This window comes from Ursus arctos, unplaced genomic scaffold (assembly GCF_023065955.2).
Source record: "Ursus arctos isolate Adak ecotype North America unplaced genomic scaffold, UrsArc2.0 scaffold_26, whole genome shotgun sequence".
NCBI classification, from domain to species: domain Eukaryota; kingdom Metazoa; phylum Chordata; class Mammalia; order Carnivora; family Ursidae; genus Ursus; species Ursus arctos.
Window position 1 is genome coordinate 421091 of NW_026622941.1, and position 20546 is coordinate 441636.

The 20546-nt window shown below is 44.2% G+C and overlaps 1 protein-coding gene across 1 annotated transcript in view; it reads left to right on the plus strand.

Moving 5' to 3' along the window:
• Positions 1-20546, plus strand: part of MICAL3 (microtubule associated monooxygenase, calponin and LIM domain containing 3) — a 174646-nt gene that overhangs the window by 73488 nt on the left and 80612 nt on the right. The window contains 13 exon segments of the mRNA XM_057318789.1: positions 204-461; positions 807-922; positions 1933-2059; positions 3040-3136; positions 5359-5506; positions 7722-7918; positions 9495-9607; positions 9697-9759; positions 10243-10416; positions 11988-12071; positions 15214-15312; positions 17123-17179; positions 19716-19823. Of these exon segments, the coding sequence (XP_057174772.1) occupies positions 204-461; positions 807-922; positions 1933-2059; positions 3040-3136; positions 5359-5506; positions 7722-7918; positions 9495-9607; positions 9697-9759; positions 10243-10416; positions 11988-12071; positions 15214-15312; positions 17123-17179; positions 19716-19823 (1641 nt within the window).

Below are 20546 nucleotides of genomic sequence, written 5' to 3' on the forward strand. Positions count from 1 at the left end.
ATAAATAAATAATCTTTTAAAAAATAAATAAATTTTAAAAAGAAACCACCTCCCCCTTTTTTCTTTAATTTGTGTAGACTTATTTTGGAATATGAAATCACTTTAGGAAGAAGGGAAAGGCTGTGAAACTAGCTTACATCTGACATGCATAGTGTGGCTCTAACGGGGCTTTTCCCTTGACCCTCTTCTCGCTCTCGAGACAGGACTATGCTGACACAGAGCTCTTGCTTTCCCGGGAGAATGTCGACCAAGAGGCTCTGCTGAACTATGCCAGGGAGGCGGCAGACTTCTCCACTCAGCAGCAGCTGCCGTCTCTGGATTTTGCCATCAATCACTATGGGCAGCCTGATGTGGCCATGTTTGACTTCACTTGTATGTACGCCTCCGAGAATGCTGCCTTGGTGCGGGAGCAGAATGGACACCAGTTATTAGTGGCCCTGGTTGGGGACAGCCTCCTAGAGGTGAGCAGTAAGGATGGCAGTGCTTTCTTTGTAGTAGAGGCAATAGTAAGGAAGCAGTAAGAATTAGGAACAAACGTGAGTATCCCAGGTTGTAGAGCGAGTGTCTACCACATTGTGCAGCAGAGGTAGACTCCCTGCAGAAGATACACCAGGAAGTAGGGAAGTTGCTAAGTATGGATGGAAGCTCTGCAACTTTTGTGATTTGCTCCTCTGCCTTTACGAAGTGGGAAAGCCCAGTATCTGAACAGTTGCCAAAAAGTACAGTCAATAGCAAACTTTCTTTCTTAGTTTCCCTCTACTGAAAGGTAATTTATTTTAATTCTTTGTTTTCTGTCTCCTTCATAGCCTTTTTGGCCAATGGGAACAGGAATAGCCCGAGGATTTCTAGCTGCTATGGACTCAGCCTGGATGGTACGAAGTTGGTCTCTAGGAACAAGCCCCTTGGAGGTCCTAGCCGAGAGGTAATTGGAAGTAGCCAGGGGTCCCTTCCACGAGAAAACTGGGAGTGATGAGTGGTTTACTCCTCAGGCAGAGTACACGTTTTCTTCTTTCTCTCTCTCTCTTCCTTTCTTAATTAAAGATGTTTCCATATTTAAGAGAAGCAAGATATTGATTAATAAAATCATAGATATGTAAAGACTATCTAATTTAAGTGCTCTTCTTTTATTTCTTTCCAAATTAAATTTGTTACTGACAAATGGTATCTGAATCTTTGTATTCCATTAAAGAACAGTATCTGATTCCTTTAATGACAGTCACATGAACAAATATATAAACATAGTACATTAAATCTTTCTGTCCTTAAAGTAGAAAGACTTACACTAATGAAATCAGTGTGGTTGCAGGGGGCATACTAACATAAGAAAAGAAATAAGAATTGACTTCGAATTAAAAAAAAAACCCAAACTGCTTGTAAACATTTCTCAAACTTTCAAATGTCAGATATGTTGAAGCGGATCATTGCAAACGAGGTAAGAATCCTAGGATTTGTTTGCTAATAAAGAACAAATGCCTTGACCAGAAAAACTAGAGAAATACAGGATTTCCTGGGTGTAATTGGTGGTTGATAGCATTTTAAGTCTGTTACCTAAGGTATTCTGGGCAAGTTTGGTGGCAAGTTCTTTTTTCATCTGTGATTTTCTTAAAAATTAAATATTGGCCTACATGAAAAAAACAAAACAGTAAATTAGTTGCCTTTTAAATTAGAATCAGTGATTTTATCCCAGCCCACCACAGTGTACTTGCTCTTGCTACTGGTCCTTAACCAGTCCAGTGCCTGTGGAATCACTGGCGTGGTAGGAATGGGAGCAAGGGCTGATGTAGGTTTGGAGAAAAATGGTCAAGGATGAGGATTTGTCACATCCTTCAGATTATTCGGGACACTGTCAAAAAATAGGAATGTTATCAAAGGAGAGGGAGATGTGTATGGTGCTTGTCACTGCTCTGAGTAAATTGTTGTATGTTCTTACAGGGAAAGCATTTATAGGTTGCTGCCTCAGACCACCCCTGAGAATGTGAGTAAAAACTTCAGCCAATACAGCATCGACCCTGTCACCAGATACCCCAATATTAACGTCAACTTCCTCCGCCCAAGCCAGGTAAGAGCCTTCTAGTCAGTTATCTACATCTGGGCCCATTTTCAGGATGGATCAGGCCTCTGAAACACTGAAATTTGTCTATTAATACCATATACACACAGTTCTTTCATAATCCAAGTAGATGTCTCCCTGGAATGGTACCACTTTCCATCAAAAGATTGAGCAGCTAAGGGAGGGAGTTGTGGAATGACTTGCCAGAAGATCCCATTTGACCAAAGTGGTGGATCCAGGACTTTGTCCAGGGCTCCCTCATTCAAGCTGCATGTTGTAGGGGAGAGCACACTTGCTCACTACTCAGGAAACGGGACTTCTTGCATTATTTCCACCAGTCACTTTGATGTGGATGTGTCATCCCGTCTTCTCTGAACCTCAATTTCTTCATCAATAAAGTGGAGATAATAGTCCTGCTATTCACAGGACCATTGTGAGGGCAAATGAGACTGTTCACTTGAAGGAACTTTGAAAGTGAGGACGCTCTCTGCAAGTTGAAATACCATTGGTCAGTTTTCTTGCGCTGCTGAGTTATTTCTCACAACATCTGAAGCCTTACAATTGCATTAAGAATGACATTTGACAAAGCACAATAATCCCAAAGAGCCCAGCAATTTTTAGAAAGCAGCCCGTTCAACATATTTGCCGATGTACTTGTATAATTTTTTATTCACTTTCTATCTGAAGTTTATGGCTTTAAGCCTCTATGTAAGGGGCCCATGAGACCTGCTGTCAATGGGCAGTATTAATGGTCCAATAGTGACTATCAGAGGGCCCTCCTTGGCTGAGTAGCTAATTTTTAGCACAACTTTTTTACACTGATATGTATTTGTTTATATGTAACCCCACCACATTCCAGAAAGGTTTTAAAGGTCATCGTCATAACTTTTATTTGAACTTTGCCCAACCTGCTCTCTTAGGCTTTGATTTTGCTCTCAAGTGGGAATTGTTACATGGTGTTTGATTTTTCCTTCTTAACTTCCTGCCAGGTGCGCCATTTATACGATACCGGGGAGACAAGAGATATTCATCTGGAAATGGAGAACCTGGTGAATTCCCGAACTACCCCAAAGTTGACTCGCAATGGTGAGTTCTGGTAATGACCTTTTAAATGCAAGTAACCTATTCAGAGAAGTTCATACTTACTCATTGAGCTGTTAGTGCACACAGTACTGTATAAGGCAGTGGTTCTCAACCAGAGGTAAAGACCCCCAGGAGACATTTGGTAGTGCTTGCAGACATTTTTGATTGTCATGACTAGGGGAGGGTGCTGTTGGCATCCGGAGATGCTGCTAAAACCTCGTACAGTGCACAAGGTCAGCTCCCCACAACAAAGAATTGCCCAGCCAAAAATGTCAGGAACGTCAGGGCAGAACCCTCAGTCTGAGATTTTAGGAGGGTATAAAGAGAAATCAGGTACAAATGCTGTTGAGAGAGAAAGAGAGATAGAGGAAGTGAGTGCACACACACACCAACAAAGGTTTCTGGGGGAGGCTTTAGGAAAAAGCAGTGACATTTTAGCTGAGTACTACGACATTGCCAGGATACAGTTATAGAGATAAAAAGCCATTCCGTAGTTTGTGTTCACTGAAGGGCCCCTGTAGATTTTTTTAAAAGGAGAGCAACATGAATGTACCTGGTCAGCGATATGTAAGATGGAATGGAGCAGGGAAGTGCCAGAGGCAGGGCCACTGGTCAGAAATACACTGTAACAGTTAAGCTAACGGTGGTGAAGGCCTGAATCTGATGCTGTTGCTGGGGATGGACAAGGGAGTGGAGCATCGTTAGAAGAACTCTGACTTTGGAGCCAGGTGCAACTGGGTCCCAGTTCAAGCTTTGTCATTTGTGAAGTGTGTGGGCTAGAATGGGTTAATTTGTGTCTGTGAACTTTGGTTTCTCTGTCTAAAATGGGCGTAAGAAATAGCTACTTCACACTGTGGTCACAAATGGCAGCCATTTTGTCATTGTCATTATTAATTATGTGAGGGAGAGTATATTAAACAGCCAGAATCAATAGGCATTAGCAGTTTGGTTGCATGGGTCAGAGATGTTTGCAGATGGTGCTGCCACCCGTATGGACAAGAAAATGGGAGGATGAGAAGGTTTGAGTCTGTTTTGAGTTTGACATGTTATTGCAGTATCAAGGTGGATTTCACAACAGGCAGGCGGAAACATTTTCATCTTTCTCCCCTCAGGGGTCATCTACTTGAAAGCAGACAATATACCTTTGTCACTATCATTTTAGAGCCTGGAATATTGAAGTTGCCCAGTACATATTGGATTGATGGATATACAGACTTGGGAGACAGCTGAATGAAGTTAATTTCTGAAGTAAATTTCTGATTTATGATGATAACAGCAGGAGTGTTTCTCTCTGTATAGTTTTAGAATACATTTTCACCGAAAGACTTAAATGGAACAGGATTTTTATGATAGGCGGTTTTTATCTTGTTATGTTCCGAAATCACTAAATGACTTCATACAAGGTTAGATATTTCCAGCTGCCAAATGTAAGAGAACAGATGTTCTTGGACACAAATAGGAGTTCAGAGATTCTTCTAAATGCTGCATGTTAGAGCTCCTTTGATGCAGTTAAGAAAAGCAGACTTATAGAAAGGCACTTTGTGTTTAAGAAGACACAGCAGTGAGCTGGAAAACATCCAAGTATATGTGTTCACTTTTTCAAGATGTGATCATTTATAATACAGAGTGCCAATCCTGGCCTGGGGGATTGTTCCGGTCTGGGGTCCTTGGCCTTGCCAGTGTAATCCTACAGTTTCTTCATTTGCCAGATTGCTCTACACCTTGGAATGTGTGAGAGTGGGCTTTGCTTGCTATTGGTTTAATGTGTTGCTGGAGAGAATGGACTCTTTCCTGCTCTACTCCTCCCAATACTACTTTGAAGGGAAGGAGCTTCCTCAGCGGCCAGGTGACGCTCTGAGACCTTCTGCAAGTGAGGGTGACAGCTCAGTAGATGGCGCTCTTCCATCTAAATCAGTATCCAAGAGTGCTGCAGGGACCCTGGGCTTTTGCACGAGCAGATCCAGATCATCCCTCCTGTGACTTATCATTCTGTTAGAGGGACTGGAGTTGACATCAGATCTGGGTAAACTGGTAGTTTCTCATCCACCTAAAATTTCACTGTCATGTAACTACCAGTTACATAGCTTTTGACTTTTGAAAAACAGTGACAACTATTGTGTTCCTACCTTTTGTAATTTTTCAAACTGGATATGTGCACTACAAAGAGGATCCTACATCAATGCTACCCGGTGACCACACTTCTGATCATTTTTTTGTTGTTTTAGAGTCTGTAGCTCGTTCAAGCAAACTGCTGGGTTGGTGCCAAAGGCAGACAGATGGCTATGCAGGGGTACAGGTGACAGATCTCACCATGTCTTGGAAAAGTGGACTGGCCTTATGTGCAATCATCCATAGATACCGCCCTGATCTGATGTAAGTTGCGACAAACTTTGTGTTTCATTTTGTATTCCCTCAGGACCTCAGAGTATTTTGCTATCAGATAACCAAATTTTGCACTTTTTCCTAGAATGAGATACATAGCAAGATACTTTTTTCTAGAAGGCAGTGATTAATTTCAATTTAGTTATATTTAAAACTTGTGTCAAGCATAATGTAGCTGAATCCAGCTGAGGTTTTAAAAATCACAGCACTCAGAAGGTCAAAAACTGGTTTTAACACCCACATGGGCCTATTAACATCACACAAAGGAAAACTCTGTTTATTGGCCCCAGGTTGAACTCTTTATTTTGGCCAGCTATCTTTCAAATGCTGTTGGTCATAGGAAAACCTCACTAGAACATTTGGCTGGCTAAAGGCAAATATGTCACTACCAACAAAACAGAAAACAGTGAATACTTACCCGATTTATCATGGTTCATTGGTATTATCTCTGTTAAGAATGGTGCCTTTTGTGGGGCACCTGGGTGGCTCAGTTGGTTAAGTGTCTGCCTCCAGCTCAGGTCATGATCCTGGGGTCCTGGGATTGAGCCCCGCATTGGGCTCCCTATCAGCAAGGAGTCTGCTTCTCCCTCTCCTTCTGTGCTCTCTCTCTCTCTCTCTAATAAATAAATAAAATCTTTTTAAAAAATTGCACCTTTTGCAGATACACTCTGCCCAGGCCCACAAGATTGAGGCCGCCTTACCCACTTATATCAGTGACACCTTCTCTTTTGGCCATTCTTTACTCACCTAAATATAGAATCAACTACAGTGACCAGTGCACCCCGATTTCCCCCATAGGCATTTGTTACCATGGAAACCAAACAAGAAGATCCAGAAACAGAAGAAAAGCCTGTTGAATTATTTTGGCTGCCTGTCCTTTTATCATTAGGGCCCAAATTTGTGCGTTTGCTTTAAGGAAACCTAAGAAACATAGTTCCTATTCATATTAGGTTATAAATTAATGAGGCAAGAGCTAGTGGAAACAGCCTCACATACAGAATGATTTAGGAATGGGAATATCTGATTTGTTTGGATAAAGATAAGTGACCTCCAGTGCTCCTGTCCCTTAGCTAATGCAGAGGTTGGTAAATGGTAAGTGAAAGTACCCCCCCCCCCCCAATCAAGAAAGGACGGGAGAAGAAGAGGGAGTAGTTTGAGAAGGATTGTGATGAATGGCACAGAATGCTTTAGAAAAAGACAGGGTGGATCCGTTCTCTTCCAAAGGGAAAGCAAAAGTAGCTGAAGGGAACCTAGTGGGTGAGGTGGGGGGTGGTAGAGGGAGGGGGCACACTCCTGTTAGAATGGACTTAAGGCTGCCTGCAGAAGGTCTAGGGAGGGTCCCTGTAACACAACAGAAAGCAGTGAGGAGGTGATTTGGCACTGTTTAAACTGTAATGACTTCATTCAGGATGAGGCTGCCATGGTTTAATAGGCTTAATCTATAAGGAAAAGGCATTTAGAAACATGAAAACCTTGCTACAGAGTCAGTAGTAGGTTAACCCAAAATAAGGCCTGCCCAGTTGGTCTGAAATCACCTCTTAAAGAAGAATGCTATCAGTCTTCACTTGATTGAATGGCAAGAAGTTTGGAACCCAGCAGGAAGTGTTTGTTAATTTAAATACTTGGGAAAACTCAGGAAATTTAGCAGTGGGAAAATCTTTTGAGGAAGGTTTTGGAATTTCCCTTCAAGTGGAAGGCTGAATAAGATTTACCAGAGCTGATTTAGTGCGTCAGCAGCTTGTCTGGTCCAAGTGACACAACGAGTGATAGTCCTATGCCTTTAGAAGCAGTCTGATCTAAATAGAATATTTATCATTATTGAGCATTAGTTTAATATGTACAGATCACATGCAAGGTACGAGAGAATACGTATTAAAGATAGTTCCTATTCTTGAGCTTACCTTTTAGTAAGAAATTTATGTTGTTGGGAAAATGAGAGTAGTTCTTCAGCTTTTCCCCCCTTTTTTCCTTTCTGGGTAGGTCTGTAATCATGTCTTCTCTTTGAGGATGATTTGCGTTTTCTTAGTGAAAGGGAGGAGACCAATAGGTGAGATGAATGGGTTGGCTCTCAGATTGGGGTGAGACCCCCCGCACCCTGGATTTTAGCTGAAAGACTAAGAAATGATGATGACTCCACTGGTTATGTGTTTTCTGGCCTGAGGACAAGCAGCCCTTCTTGATATGTTTTTCTCATTCTGTTTCTTAGAGATTTTGAGTCTTTGGATGAGCAAAATGTGGAGAAGAATAACCAGCTGGCCTTTGATATTGCCGAGAAGGAACTGGGCATTTCTCCCATCATGACAGGCAAAGAAATGGCCTCGGTGGGGGAGCCTGACAAGCTTTCTATGGTGATGTACCTGACTCAGTTCTATGAGATGTTCAAGGACTCACTCCCCTCCAGTGGTAAGGGCTGGTGGGCACTGGTATGGAAGGCCTCCATTTCTTCTCTGTTGTTGCCTGGCTTTTCTTTCTTTCCTTCTTTCTAACCACGTCCTTAGTCAGTAGCACCAGAAGCACACCTGCACTTACTCTGTGTTATTACTGGTTGGTTGTCCGGGTAAGGCCCTGGAACTTTGCTCCATTATTTTTTCCTTCTCGATTAGTATGTTCTCAACCATTCTTTCTTTTCCCAAATCTTTCTCATTAAATCTATAAATATGCAAAAATCATTCCTATGCAAAATGTTTTCCTTAACTCTACTACTTTCTCATCCCCTTTCTCTCAGAACCAGCCTTTTTGAAAAAGTGGTTTGTATTTAGTAAGAACCTCTGCCTCCTAAGGCCTAAACTCTGTAACACTTTGCACCCCGGCATCTGTTTTTACTGCTCTGCCAAAACTATTCTCTACAGTCATGAAGAATCACCAAGTCCACATCTTTTCTCATTTTGCATCTCTCACACACTTGGCTTTTCTGCATTATTCAGTACTAATATGATGATGTCCTTTTTCTTGAAATTCTCTCTTCTCATTGGCCTCTGTGGTCCTGTACTTGTTTGCTTCATTCTCTTTCTTCTGTAACTGTTCCTTCTCTGGCTTCTCTCTCTTCTCTAACCTTTTAGTGTTTTTCAAAGTCTTTGTTCGGCACTCAGCCTGCTGCCTCAGTCTACCAGAATGCTACCAAAAAAAAAATATTCCTTTTGTCCCTTTGAGTAAGTATATGTAATGCTTTAGAGTGTTGACCATGGTACCCAACCTGGATCTACTTCCAGTACTTCTACCTGTTTGACCTTAGGCAAGTTACTAAATTTCCTTGTGCCTCAGTTTCCCCATCCAAACACTGGATTTTATGTACATATAACATAAAACTGTGATGTGCTGTGGAGAATGTTTGGCAAACAGAAGCATTTAATACCAGCAGTATATTATTAGTTTCAATTACTTTTAAAATTACTATTGTTACTAATAAAACATTAGAACCCACAGAGTTTGTGGTTCTCTAGTATCTTCTAGCCTAGATGTGCATGGCTTTTTCTGATCAGATATGCAGTTCTTAGAACAGGAATCCACAACTCTAACACCAGTATACCTGTTTAGGGAGAGCCATCCCATTGTGTGCACCTAAGTCCCTGGTGTCTGCATGATCAAAGCCAGTGACCCAGAGCTACATACCCTTCCTCCCTTTCTCCCTCTACCTTGAAATTTTTATCAGGAAGGTGAGGCTTTAGCAGTCTCTTGTAACTAACATCATTGGCAGATTCCAACTTTTGAAAAGCGAAAATGGAGGGTTTTGTGACCGAAGTGGATTGGAAAAAAAGAATTGGTTCTGTTAACGTGAATGGAAGAGAGAAATCTCGACATCCATACCTTAGTGTGTATTTCCTTGGTGGAATTTCGTGCTTGAGTTCCTCTTGCTTTTGTCAGAGCAGATGAACCTTTAGAGCTTTCTGGGGTTCTGTGAGCCACCTGCAAGGAGTGTAGTTCTGGTCAGTACTTTGAAGCCCCCTCCAGGGCTGTGCTCAGCACTGCTTCCTGTTCACAGATGCCCTGGACCTGAATGCCGAGGAGAAAGCAGTTCTTATAGCCAGCACCAAATCCCCCATCTCCTTCCTCAGCAAACTTGGACAGACCATCTCTCGGAAGCGTTCTCCCAAGGTAAATGGAAGAGGTTTTTGACCTGCTACAAACCTAAAGGCGGGGTATGGTGACTAGGATGATGCAGTCTCCCTCCTTTCTTGGTATAGGATAAAAAGGAAAAGGACTTGGATGGTGCTGGAAAGAGGAGAAAGACTAGTCAGTCGGAAGAGGTAAGAATTATCTGGGATTTGCTAGAATGGTCATACTGAATTGCCCTTTTTGGCTGAAATAAATTTCCAAATTGGTATTGCTAGATCTTTTCATATTCATTTTTATGAGAGTTTTTGTGGGCAGCTGCTTTTTCAGTGGGCTGTTGACTTTGTTCAGGGTTTTAGAGAGCATCTAAAGGCGCACACACGTGCACTAGTGCTTTCCCCTCTCTTTAGAATTTTACTTTTGGCGGGGGGTGGTGGCTTTCCTGACATAGGACAACACCAGCCCAAGTCCGAGTACCTCTTTATACTGCCCCACACACCAAAGTCTTGCTGACTGCATCTTGACATTAGAACCTTAAGGAGAGCTGTTAAGCTTAACCTGAAGTAAAAACAGCAGCCGCCATTCCAGGCAGTGGCTATACTCCCTTCTTTGAGGGAAGGACATTTGTGGGGCGTTTCTCTAACTGAAGCTGGTTCCTGGCTGTCAATGTTTGTCAGGAGGACGCGCCCCGGGGCTACAGAGGAGGAAGGCCCACACTGGTGAGCACTCTGACAGACAGGAGGATGGATGTGGCCCTTGGCAATCAGAACAAAGTGAAGTACATGGCAACCCAGCTGCTGGCCAAATTTGAAGAGAATGCTCCCCCACAGTCCACTGGCACGAGGAGACAGGTAAACCTCACTTCATAGCTCACCCACCCACGCTTGGTCTGGCCATGTAGGAAGGAGGGATCTTCCCAGTCAAATGAAGTGGGATGGGGTGTGTCTTAGCTGAGCATTCATGCGCCCAAGACTGTGTCTGGTTTTCTCCTTGTCTGACTGTGGCAGAGAAAAGCATTTGATAAGCTCCTCCTATGCTTTCGGCACTGCTTTCTCGTCACCATTCATGTCTGAGGTGTCTATGGCAAAAATTCAGAAGAGAGATTTAAAGTTTTATATATATCTATACATATTTATATCCTCACATATGTGCAGACATATTTGAATTATAAAAGAGGTAGATGCTTATTGAGGAAGATGCTGGAGAGAATAATAAAGATAATCAAGATACTTCTAATTCTGTTAACATTTTGTTGTATTTCTTTCTAGTCTGTTTTCAGTGCATTTTTGTTTTCATAGTTGAGGTCATTTGGAATATACACTTTCTGTTCTGCTTTGTTCACGTACTTGGGGTATATTCCCATGTTGTTCCAGACCCTACAAGCATCTTCCAGTATGTGTGTACCATGCTTTTCTTAACTCTTCCTCTAGTGTTGGATGTTTTTGTTGTTGCTTTTCTTTCATGATGAAGTACAGAGATAATAAATGTTCTTGTGATAAATCTTCTTTTGTGTGTTGTGGATGGTTTTCATAGGCTATCCTTGAACTAGGTCAGGAGTTAAGAACATTTTAAAGAGTCGTCATGGATACTAACTTGAGAGTGCTAGACAGAAGCATTTGACTTGAGATGTCTTTGTTAGGTCTTGTCTCTCCTCTTGCTTATCTGAAAGTCACTAAGACTTCTTATAAGAGGAGGTGCTGGGATTTGGAGATTAACACAAGAAGTTTCTTATAAAACTTCCTAATGACCCGAGAGAACATCCAAAGGAAAGGGAGACCATCTTTTTATTCTTTCACTCTCTTCCTTCAACTTTTCCATACATATCAGCCGGTGTTCTAAGGGCTAGGGGTAAGGCGGGGTACTGACTTTGCTTGGGGTCTGGCCATAATTAACTTCTCATATTTAGCCTTTGGTTGTTAATTTTTACACTCCAGTCATATGTATTGTGGCTCATAGAGAGGAATACGGATATTCGTTGGTAGATATCTGAGGTTGCCTGGCAGCTCTGGCAGCTGAGGGATCTGCCCCATCCCCGGAGGTCTGGAATGCTCTCCATGCGAGGAAGTTTACCCCTAAGAGAAGTTTGTGTTCCTCATTTTGAGTAGAATGATTAGTTTTCTAAACCAGAATTAGTAGTTTAGGTTCAGAGCATTGAGCTAGGGAAGAGGAAAGTGAAAATTACAGCTTCTGATTTCATTTTTTCCTTTTGCATTTGCTTTTGGTTTGTGGGGTGGGGTGTTTTGTTTCCTTTGTAAATGTACCTTTCTAAGAATTAATTCTGTCTCTGCCCCCACTCCTGGCTCATAGATGTGTGTCTGTCCACCATGAGTATCTTTTTTGTGTCTTCCCCTACCTTAATGTATTTTATTTTGTTTTGTCTCCATGTCCTGTCCCCCACCCATACTTGGCCTGTGTGTCACAGCCGACACAAGAGCGTGGGGTCAGCCAGCCGTCCTGCTGCCTACCTGAGCAGGGTCGCCCTGCTCCCACTCCCCAGTGGAAACAGGTAAAGGAGCTGCCCAGGGACCAGAATGGGTGCTGATTCCGTGGGCCTTGGCACCGTACTCATCCCTCTGAGCCAGTCAGGGCTATGGCCGACACTTTAGAATCCCAGCTCCCAGGGAGAGGAAGCTTCTGTACTCATTTGAGTAGCAGCTCTGGGGAAACGTTTAACAGACAGTACTGATAGTATTGCATGATTTGTTTAACTCCTTGGGATTTGAGTAATCAGTTGAAAGAGTAGGTGGTTAATTTGGTGTGGAAACTAGCTGAAGCTCTGTGGGAAGTTGTGCCAGGTACCTTAGCTTCTCCAGTTTTACCACCATAACCTTTGTCCCAAGCTGACTTTTTGCTTACATGTGTCCTTGTAACTAGTGGAGGGAGAATCCTGAGCTCAGCAAGGCTGAGAATTGGAGCAGTGGAGCCTTTCGTGTTAAATAGGAAATGTTAGCCAAGAAATATCGAACTATGATTTTTATTTGTTTCAGACCCTTGACAAAGATGATAATGGGCAATTTTCTTGGTGTTTTATCTCCGTTTAAAATACTCCTTGAAATTTTTCAATAAAGTTTTTACGGGATCTCCTAGAAAGCTGGTTCTAAGCAGTATTGGATAAGAAAGAAAGAAGGGGGTGGAGGGATGGCATCTGGTTGATAATAGGAAATCCATCAGAAGGATTGGGGCCTCTAACTGTATTTTCTCCCAAGTCACAGTTGAGCAAGTTCCTGCTCTAGTGAGTGCAGCCTGGATACTCTGTCTTGTGGTTTGGTATCATCTAGGACTAAGATCCTGAGAGGTCAGGCGAGCTGACCCTCGATTTCTTCCTGTGCTGTAGAGTGCCAGCTATTGCTGGGAGGTGCTAGGGAGTGGCAAGTGGATTTTATTTGAATTATATGCAGGGCAAAAGTTTCCTTTCTAACCTCTTCTAAATAATATGCTACGTTAAAGGCAGGGCCCATGAGGCTGAGCTGGAACCTGGGGAGCAATGTCCAAACTCACAACAGAAGCCAAGCTGCTTCTTTCTCTGGGTTTGGAGGAGGTCTTCTGGAAAACAAACAAATAAAACTCATTGGAAAATGCATTTTATTTTCTAACCCTTTGCCTTGAAGTCTAGGTGGAGTGTATGATTTGAAAGGTAATTTTTGGTCGAGGATCTGCTAAAGGAGAAATGAACTCTAAACTAGATTCCCCCAAATTCTAGATTCTGACAGTATTCATCAAGGTCACCTGAGATAGGAGCAATGCGGAGGGAAGTCAGTTGTAATACGTGTAGTGCACGAACAGATGACTTTAACTGGCACGTGCCCAGAGCAGCTTTGGGTTGGCTTGCCAGGAAGTCTCAAGGGTAGTGAGTGTGACCCGAGGAGCCTGGCTCAGCCAAGCCTTGTCCTGGTGAAGACTGGCACATCAGCTCATCACCTGATGGAGCTGTACTGAAGGGGCTTCAGGAGCTTGGTGTTTGTGGGCCTGCTTGTGTTTCCCATTTATGAAGCATCTGATAGCCTCTGACCTTGCGTGGTGTGCTACATGGAGACATAACAGCTAGGTTGTCATCTGGGTAATTTATGATCACAGTCAAAGAAGTGGAATATTGCTAGGCTCTACAGGCAGCAGTCAAACCTGGGTTCTGTGGAGTGGGCACCAGAGATTACAGTTGGAAAGAGTATCTGGGTAGATCTTGGTAAGAGAAAAACCATGAGCAATGAAAATCCTATTAGATCGTTGCTGTATAGAGTTGGGAATTGTAAATTTACTTGGCTGTGAAAGAACTGTAAGTCACAGTTACACGTAATTTTTCCTCAACACTAAATCAGGGATGGTATCATGATTCTTGGCCCTGTAAACTTGTCTCCTGAGAGAACAGGAACATTCTGGTGCTCCAGAAACATGGGAACAGAGGAACTCCGGTGGTGCACTGCAGTGGGCCTCTGCTGCTGACTCAGCCTGACCGTGGCCTTCTTTCGCTCCCTGTAGGAATCAGGGGCTTCCCAGCGGTACCTTACCGTGACTCACTTCTTGTTTTCCTTGAAGAGGTTTGGATGGAGGCAGGAGGGTGTGGCAAGGAATGCCATCAATGGTGGCTGAGTGGGCGCAAGGATCAGTTTTAACTTAGGTCGTGGTATGGAAGAGGGAAAATGAGTAACAACTGTGCTTGCCAGTGACTTCTCTTTTTTACCTTCCTGTGTAAACGCTTTGGCTCTTCCCTCCCCACCCTTCTGCCTTTTGATCTCAGAAATGCGGCCAGCAGACAAACTCTGCACATTAACCAGCATTGGTTTGGAAGTAAATTGTCATGAGAGGTTGGAACAAACAGTGGGGCTGTTTCCCCTGGCCTCACATCCTCCACAGCTTTTTCTCCCTCCCAGGCTTCCCCTGTGTGCTGCCCCACATGGTCATTCTGAGCGTGAGGAAATGCAGGGTTCCCTGTGGCCTAGAAATAAGTAATTGTTTCTTAAGTACCGAAGAGCTCTCTAAATCACAGGTTCACAGGAAAGGAATACGATGGAGAGGGGGCAAAACAGGGAAAGAATCCATGGATATATACGGTGTGCGGTAGTGACAGATGTACTTATATTCTGTTTCCTGTATCTTCTTGTATTTCCCTGGTGGTTTTCCAGAACCTTTTAAGTGTGCTCGAGGGGCTGAGGAGAGGGGAGAGGGAAGCCATGGGAGGGTGTTGTCTTGGGCGGGCCCTCAGGGAGAGTGCCGCTTTGCTGCTGGTGGGTATACAGGTGACTAAGCCCTTGGGAGGCATCTCCACCCTCCCCTCGTGATGGTTGGCCTGTGTGCCCTTTGTCTCCACCTACATCCGAGCTCATTTCTTCTATCCTCAACTGCCCTGATAAAACCAACAAAGAATATATCCTTGATCCCTGGCATTTAGAAAGTGTTACACTGCGAGTTCTGCCCTCAAGACCAGCTGCAGAGATTACCCATGTGGTCTGCACTTACCAGACAGCGCCAGAATGGCCAGGAGGCCAGCCGCCCACTGATAAGCTATCCTCCCTGACCATAGAGCCATTGCAGTGGAGAATGGAGAGGCACGGGAGGGATGGCTTTGGCGAATGCTCTTAATCCTTCCAGAACCACCCTAAACGCGGCCCCTGTTTCACCAATGTTCTCTCTGTTTGTGTCCATTGGTGTAAAAGCGACGGGAAAAGGAGTGTTCTCGGACCTGCCCCAAAAAAGTGATCACACTCTCCCCTCCCCCTACTCCACCTCCCTGTGGGGCGCCTGGCAGCCAGCAGGTGATCTTCTCTGCATGTGCCATGGTTCTCGTCTCGGTCTTCCTGCCTGCTTGCCTGCCTGCCTGCCTGCCTGTGTAGGTGGCTAGGTTAGAAGCCAAATCAGGATTCCCTCTTTTCAGAGCTAACAATTAAAAAACATTAAGACCATTAGTAGCAGAAAGCAACCTTATTGCTACAAATAAACAATTCCCAATCAGACCCCAGGATAGCACATAATACATTCAAACCCTGGCTAGTTTAATCTAGTCCCACATCATAAGAAAACAACTATGCAAGCGCAGACTAGAACTATATTTGTCACAGATGCAAGGTCCAAAAGCCCTTGAGAGCAACACGTTTTTTTATAACCTCATTTAAAGCAGCCATTTTTGTCTTGCTACCCAAGGAGATATAATTTATAAGATGGGCTTTTGGAAGCCTTTTATAGGACCTCACTTTATGAGTTTGGTTCCTTCTGATTTTGAGAGCCCTGCTTCTTGCTTATCCAGCTTGTGCCAGCAAACACCTGCCCTTCTTATCTACCCCACTCACACTCTAGGCAGATCGTTTGAAAAATGCTTTATAGAGCATTTAACCACAGACATGATTAAAGAGGACAACAAGCATACTTACATAAAGTATATTTATAGAATATAATTGACCTTTGTAGGATATCCCTATAAAATAAAATACTAATTTTAAAGGCAGGAACTATGGAAAGACATTTTCTCAACTAAGGTGGCCTATTTAAAAGGTGACCCCTAGTAATGTTCTGATTGTTAAAGACCCACACTGTGTTCCCGGGTCTAAGAACTGAGCCACTGTAGGTTTAGTGATTACGCTGTGCCTCGTCTCTACATAAGAACCAACACTTAGATCCAGGTGGTATTCTTAGTTCTTGCTGTGTTATCTCAGCCAATTCTCACAATAATCCTACAAGACAGGTACTATCATTGCCTCCATTTTACAGATGAGGAGACTGAGGCATAGGGTAGGGAGGCCAAGTCCTTGGTACAAGTTCACACAGTAAGTAATGGAGCCAGGAGTTGAATCTGGGTGGTGTGACTTGAGCCCAAGCTCTGGCCTCATCCTGCCTGTGGAGACAATATGCTCACAGGCCACATTATAGGCTTTGGATTAGTTTTTCCACCAGGACACGGCCATAAGCTGAACCCTCAGCAATAATCCAAAGAGTGATAAGAGTAGCCTTCCTTTCCCCACGTGATTGCTGACAGTGGTTTCCTCAGGTCTGTGGAGGCAGCCATATGCCTGTCTTCAGGATTTCCATCCTTGTCACGTACATATTCCTGTCTGTTGACTGAAAATGCTTCCAGTCGTTGTCCACATCTCCCTTTAACAAATAATGCTTTGGTCCCGTGTTCCTGTTCAGGGACCATTCCCCAGAGTTTCCTCTGGACTGTTGTAATGGCCATTTGTTCAGCCAGTTTCCATCTCCCCACCTTTCCTTTCTAATATCTTGTTGTGGAAAGCTTCACCCTCCTAACCGGCCTCTCCTATTAAGCCTTCCATTTAATGCCTCTGATCTTGTGCCACTGTGTGAAAGAAATATGTGTGTTCCACTTTGGTACTAACTATAGTTCTTTATATATGTGGCTGACCTCACTGGAGGCCAGATGGACAGAGTGCTGGACAGAGAGCTGTCCTAGGGTCATGGGATTTGATATAGATGGGATTGTGGTTACCTGGGGTGGGGATCTGTAAGGGGTAGGGGATATGTGTTGAAATGAATTCTGAATTTCTGGCAGTGTCACTTAGTAGGTCCACAGAGAACATTTGAATGGAGCTTAAGTTTCTACTTTGTTGCCAACAGACGTACAGGGATCTTGATGCTGACAGCCGTGGCAAGCAGAGTTCCCACCATGAGAGGGTAAAAGAGCATGAACCTGGCATGGGATGCTGAGGGCCAAACAGATGGGGCACGCTGTGGTGGAGGGGCAGAGGGAAGGTGGGGTTGGTCCCTGCTCCCCTTGCTTTGTGCACACTCTTGTCACCCAGCCAAGAGCAAGAATTCTTGTTGCTAACTGCGTTGACCCATGTAAATAGCACTCACAGAAAAGCATCATTCTGCCCGGCATTCAGATCAGTAAGCAGGTGGCATTTGCTTCTATCTTTTGACATACAGGGGTCTAGAGGTAGAAATGCTGAGAGAGCCAGAGCTCTTACTGGTGTGGGGATTTTGCAAGTCTGAAGAAGATGGAGGGGACGGAAGGTGGTGACAAAATGGGGGTGCATAATGAAAAGATTTAGCTACTCTTTTCTGAAAAACTGAAGGGGGAATTACTTTTTTTTTTGGTAATAATATTTTTTTATTATATTATGTTAGTCACTGTACAGTACATCCATGGTTTCTGATGTAAAGTTCGATGATTCATTAGTTGCGTATAACACCCAGTGTACCATGCAATACGTGCCCTCCTTACTACCCATCACCGGTCTATCCCATTCCCCACCCCCCTCCCCTCTGAAGCCCTCAGTTTGTTTCTCAGAGTCCATAGTCTCTCATGCTTCATTCCCCTGAAGGGGGAATTACTGATTACACCTGGCCATCATATTTTTTGACAAATAGCAGAGATGCCCATTTTAAAAAGCCTGCTTATTTAATGAAACTTTTTGGGTGGTTATTGTTACCTTAAACCCAGTCCCTGAGTGGGTATAGCTCTGCAGTAAGAGTGAAGAATCATTTCTTAATTTCACATGGGCCTTTTTCTTTTATTCGTACCTCTCTTTCTGCTTTTGCTCTCTGGCTAAGGAAGTTAGTGCTGTCTCCTTAGGCCCTATTACCACGCGAGAAGCAGGTGGTCTGTGTGCTGCCAGGATCACACGTGGATCGGTGCTGGGTGAGGGAGAAGAGACCAGGGCAGAGGTGGAAAGAGGGCAACCCTTTCATCTCCTCACGCACAGCCTTGCTCTGCTTCCTTCCCTTCTGCTGGGGCTGCTTCTTCCCACGAGCCCTGGGTGTGCCTAGCTTCTTTCTTTCTTCTTCCCAGGCTGTATTCCTCTCAAAAAGAAAACTGGGCATTTTCGTGGAGAAGGGCAAGCCGTACATTTCAGGGAATGCATATTTAATGAGGTCCTGATGATTTTTCATGAAACAGTGCCTAAGCGAAGAACAGAGGGAAGTATGTTGAGGAAAAGGAGAGATGGGCAGGGAGAAGCTATCAGATGTCTGGGGCTGCAATGCCCAGAAGGAAAGGTAGCATTTTCCCAGTGAGCTGGTTTCCGGATTCTTCACGGCAGGGTTCCTGTCTAGCTACCTTTAAGGGTTTATGTTTATGTTCTCTTCCAGGATTTTCTCTCCACTATTCCATAATCTTCCCTGTGCACTCACCTGCTCCCTCACCTTCCCACCCCCAGTCTTCCCATCAGCTTCACTGCTTTGCCATCTCTGAGGGAGCTGCCTTCTGTCTTGTTTCTCTCTGATGGGTGGTACTCCTCTACAGAGATCCCCCACCTTGGGCCTGTGTTTCTGGGCCTGCCCCGTGGGCTGAGCTGAGGGCCAGTGAGCTAGCTGAGCGTCTGGAGCAGGGGTGGCTACATTCCACGTTGCCACCCGTTAAAGCTATGAAGTTAGTGGGGGCGCTGAACTGGGGTGCAGTGGATCTGCTTGGAGCTAGAGGTCTCTTACCATGACAGTACCTCGTCCCTCTGCTCTGCAAGTACTTCACCCTGCGCCTGGTAGGAAACTAAGCAGTCACGACTTGCCAGAGCTCTCAGCCCGCTTTGCCCTCCCTGGGGCCTGGATGGTTCCTGGCTGCATGGACCACGACAGATCCCGGCTTACTTCTGTTACACACGCTGCACGCAGCCTGCAGAGGACTTGGGATGTTCTCTCCTGCTCCTTGCTGGGATGTGGCTGGCTCCCTGACAGGCAGAGTTTCTCTGAGCACTAGCAACCACCTTTCTGGCCTTTATGGAGAAGGGGTCAGTTTCACTCTAGATCTGCTATCTCTGTTCACTGTTTGTAAGGTGGTAGAACCTCCTCCCGCCCAGGAGAAGTCCCAGCTCAAGCCAGTGAGGGGCTCTGCAGAGCATAAAGAGCGTGTGTGAGCAGCACGCCACCTCTGCCCTCTGCCCCCTCCTGGCTCGCAGCACTTTCCACTTGGGGTGGACTGAGTAAAACCACCAAACAAGAGAAGACAAGGCTTTCAGAGGAGGCTCACAACAACAGTGACCATGCTCTAGAGCGAGCTTCACTGTCAGCATGAGGCAAGGGTGTGCTAAAGGCAAAATGGAAGCCTTGAGTGAGCCATTCATGCTTTCGGGAAATAAGAATATTTCTTTACTTCATTTATTATTTAGATAAAGGTCTTAAACTCCCAAATTCCCTATATTCAGTTTAGTGTGTAACTTTTTATTTAACGTTTCCTTTGATTTCTTTTTTTTCTCCATCTTGTATTTTGTAGCCAGAGCCTGAACCTTCTCGTCGTTTTTTTGTTGACCAGTGGGAGCTTTCTCTTAGTCTCCGCTCCTCCAACCGCCCCGCCTCTCCCTCCTCTGACTCCCTCCGACAGGTAGCACAGCCTGGAACGTGGCAAAGCTCTTTCCTCTTCAGCCTCTCCCCAGTTTACCTACACAAATGTTATGTGGCCCAACGAGGTTGCAGAGCTCGTGACTTTGGCCTGTCTCCTGTGGGAATCCACGTGTGTGTGTGTCTGTCTGTTTTGCATGTGAGGTCTGTAGGCTTACACCAAAGTTACAGAGGCTGCTAGCTTTCATTGCATCAAATTCTGTCAAACCCACTTTTATTGTATTTCAACTATATCAAATAATAATAAATGTTTTTCAGCCATGAGCTTTTTAAATTCCAAACGTCTTCATATTAATATGTATTACAAAATATGAACCATAGTGTAATTAAATCTCCTAAGTGGAGTGGTGATTATGCAGTATTCTGGGTGCCTCTTGAACTGTAATCATTTGAAGAATGAGCCCTGCTATTTCCTACAATGGAACTGATCCAGCTATAGAGTAGTTTAGAGAGCGATTGGCAGGTCTTTTTGCCCTTTCTGTTTATGTTTCCTGTTCTCGAGCGGTCTATGCAGTACTTGTGCGGAAGCATATGCCTGTGTGGTGGCAAAAGTGTAAGTCCAACAATTGCTACATTTAGACTGTTTCTTAAGAGTGGGGAGAAGGAAACCATCTGCTTTTCATGCCAGAAAAAATAGAACTTGAGTCTCCACCTCTCTCGGGGGTGATGCTTGTCAATATTACCACATCGCTGAGGACTTGGTGTG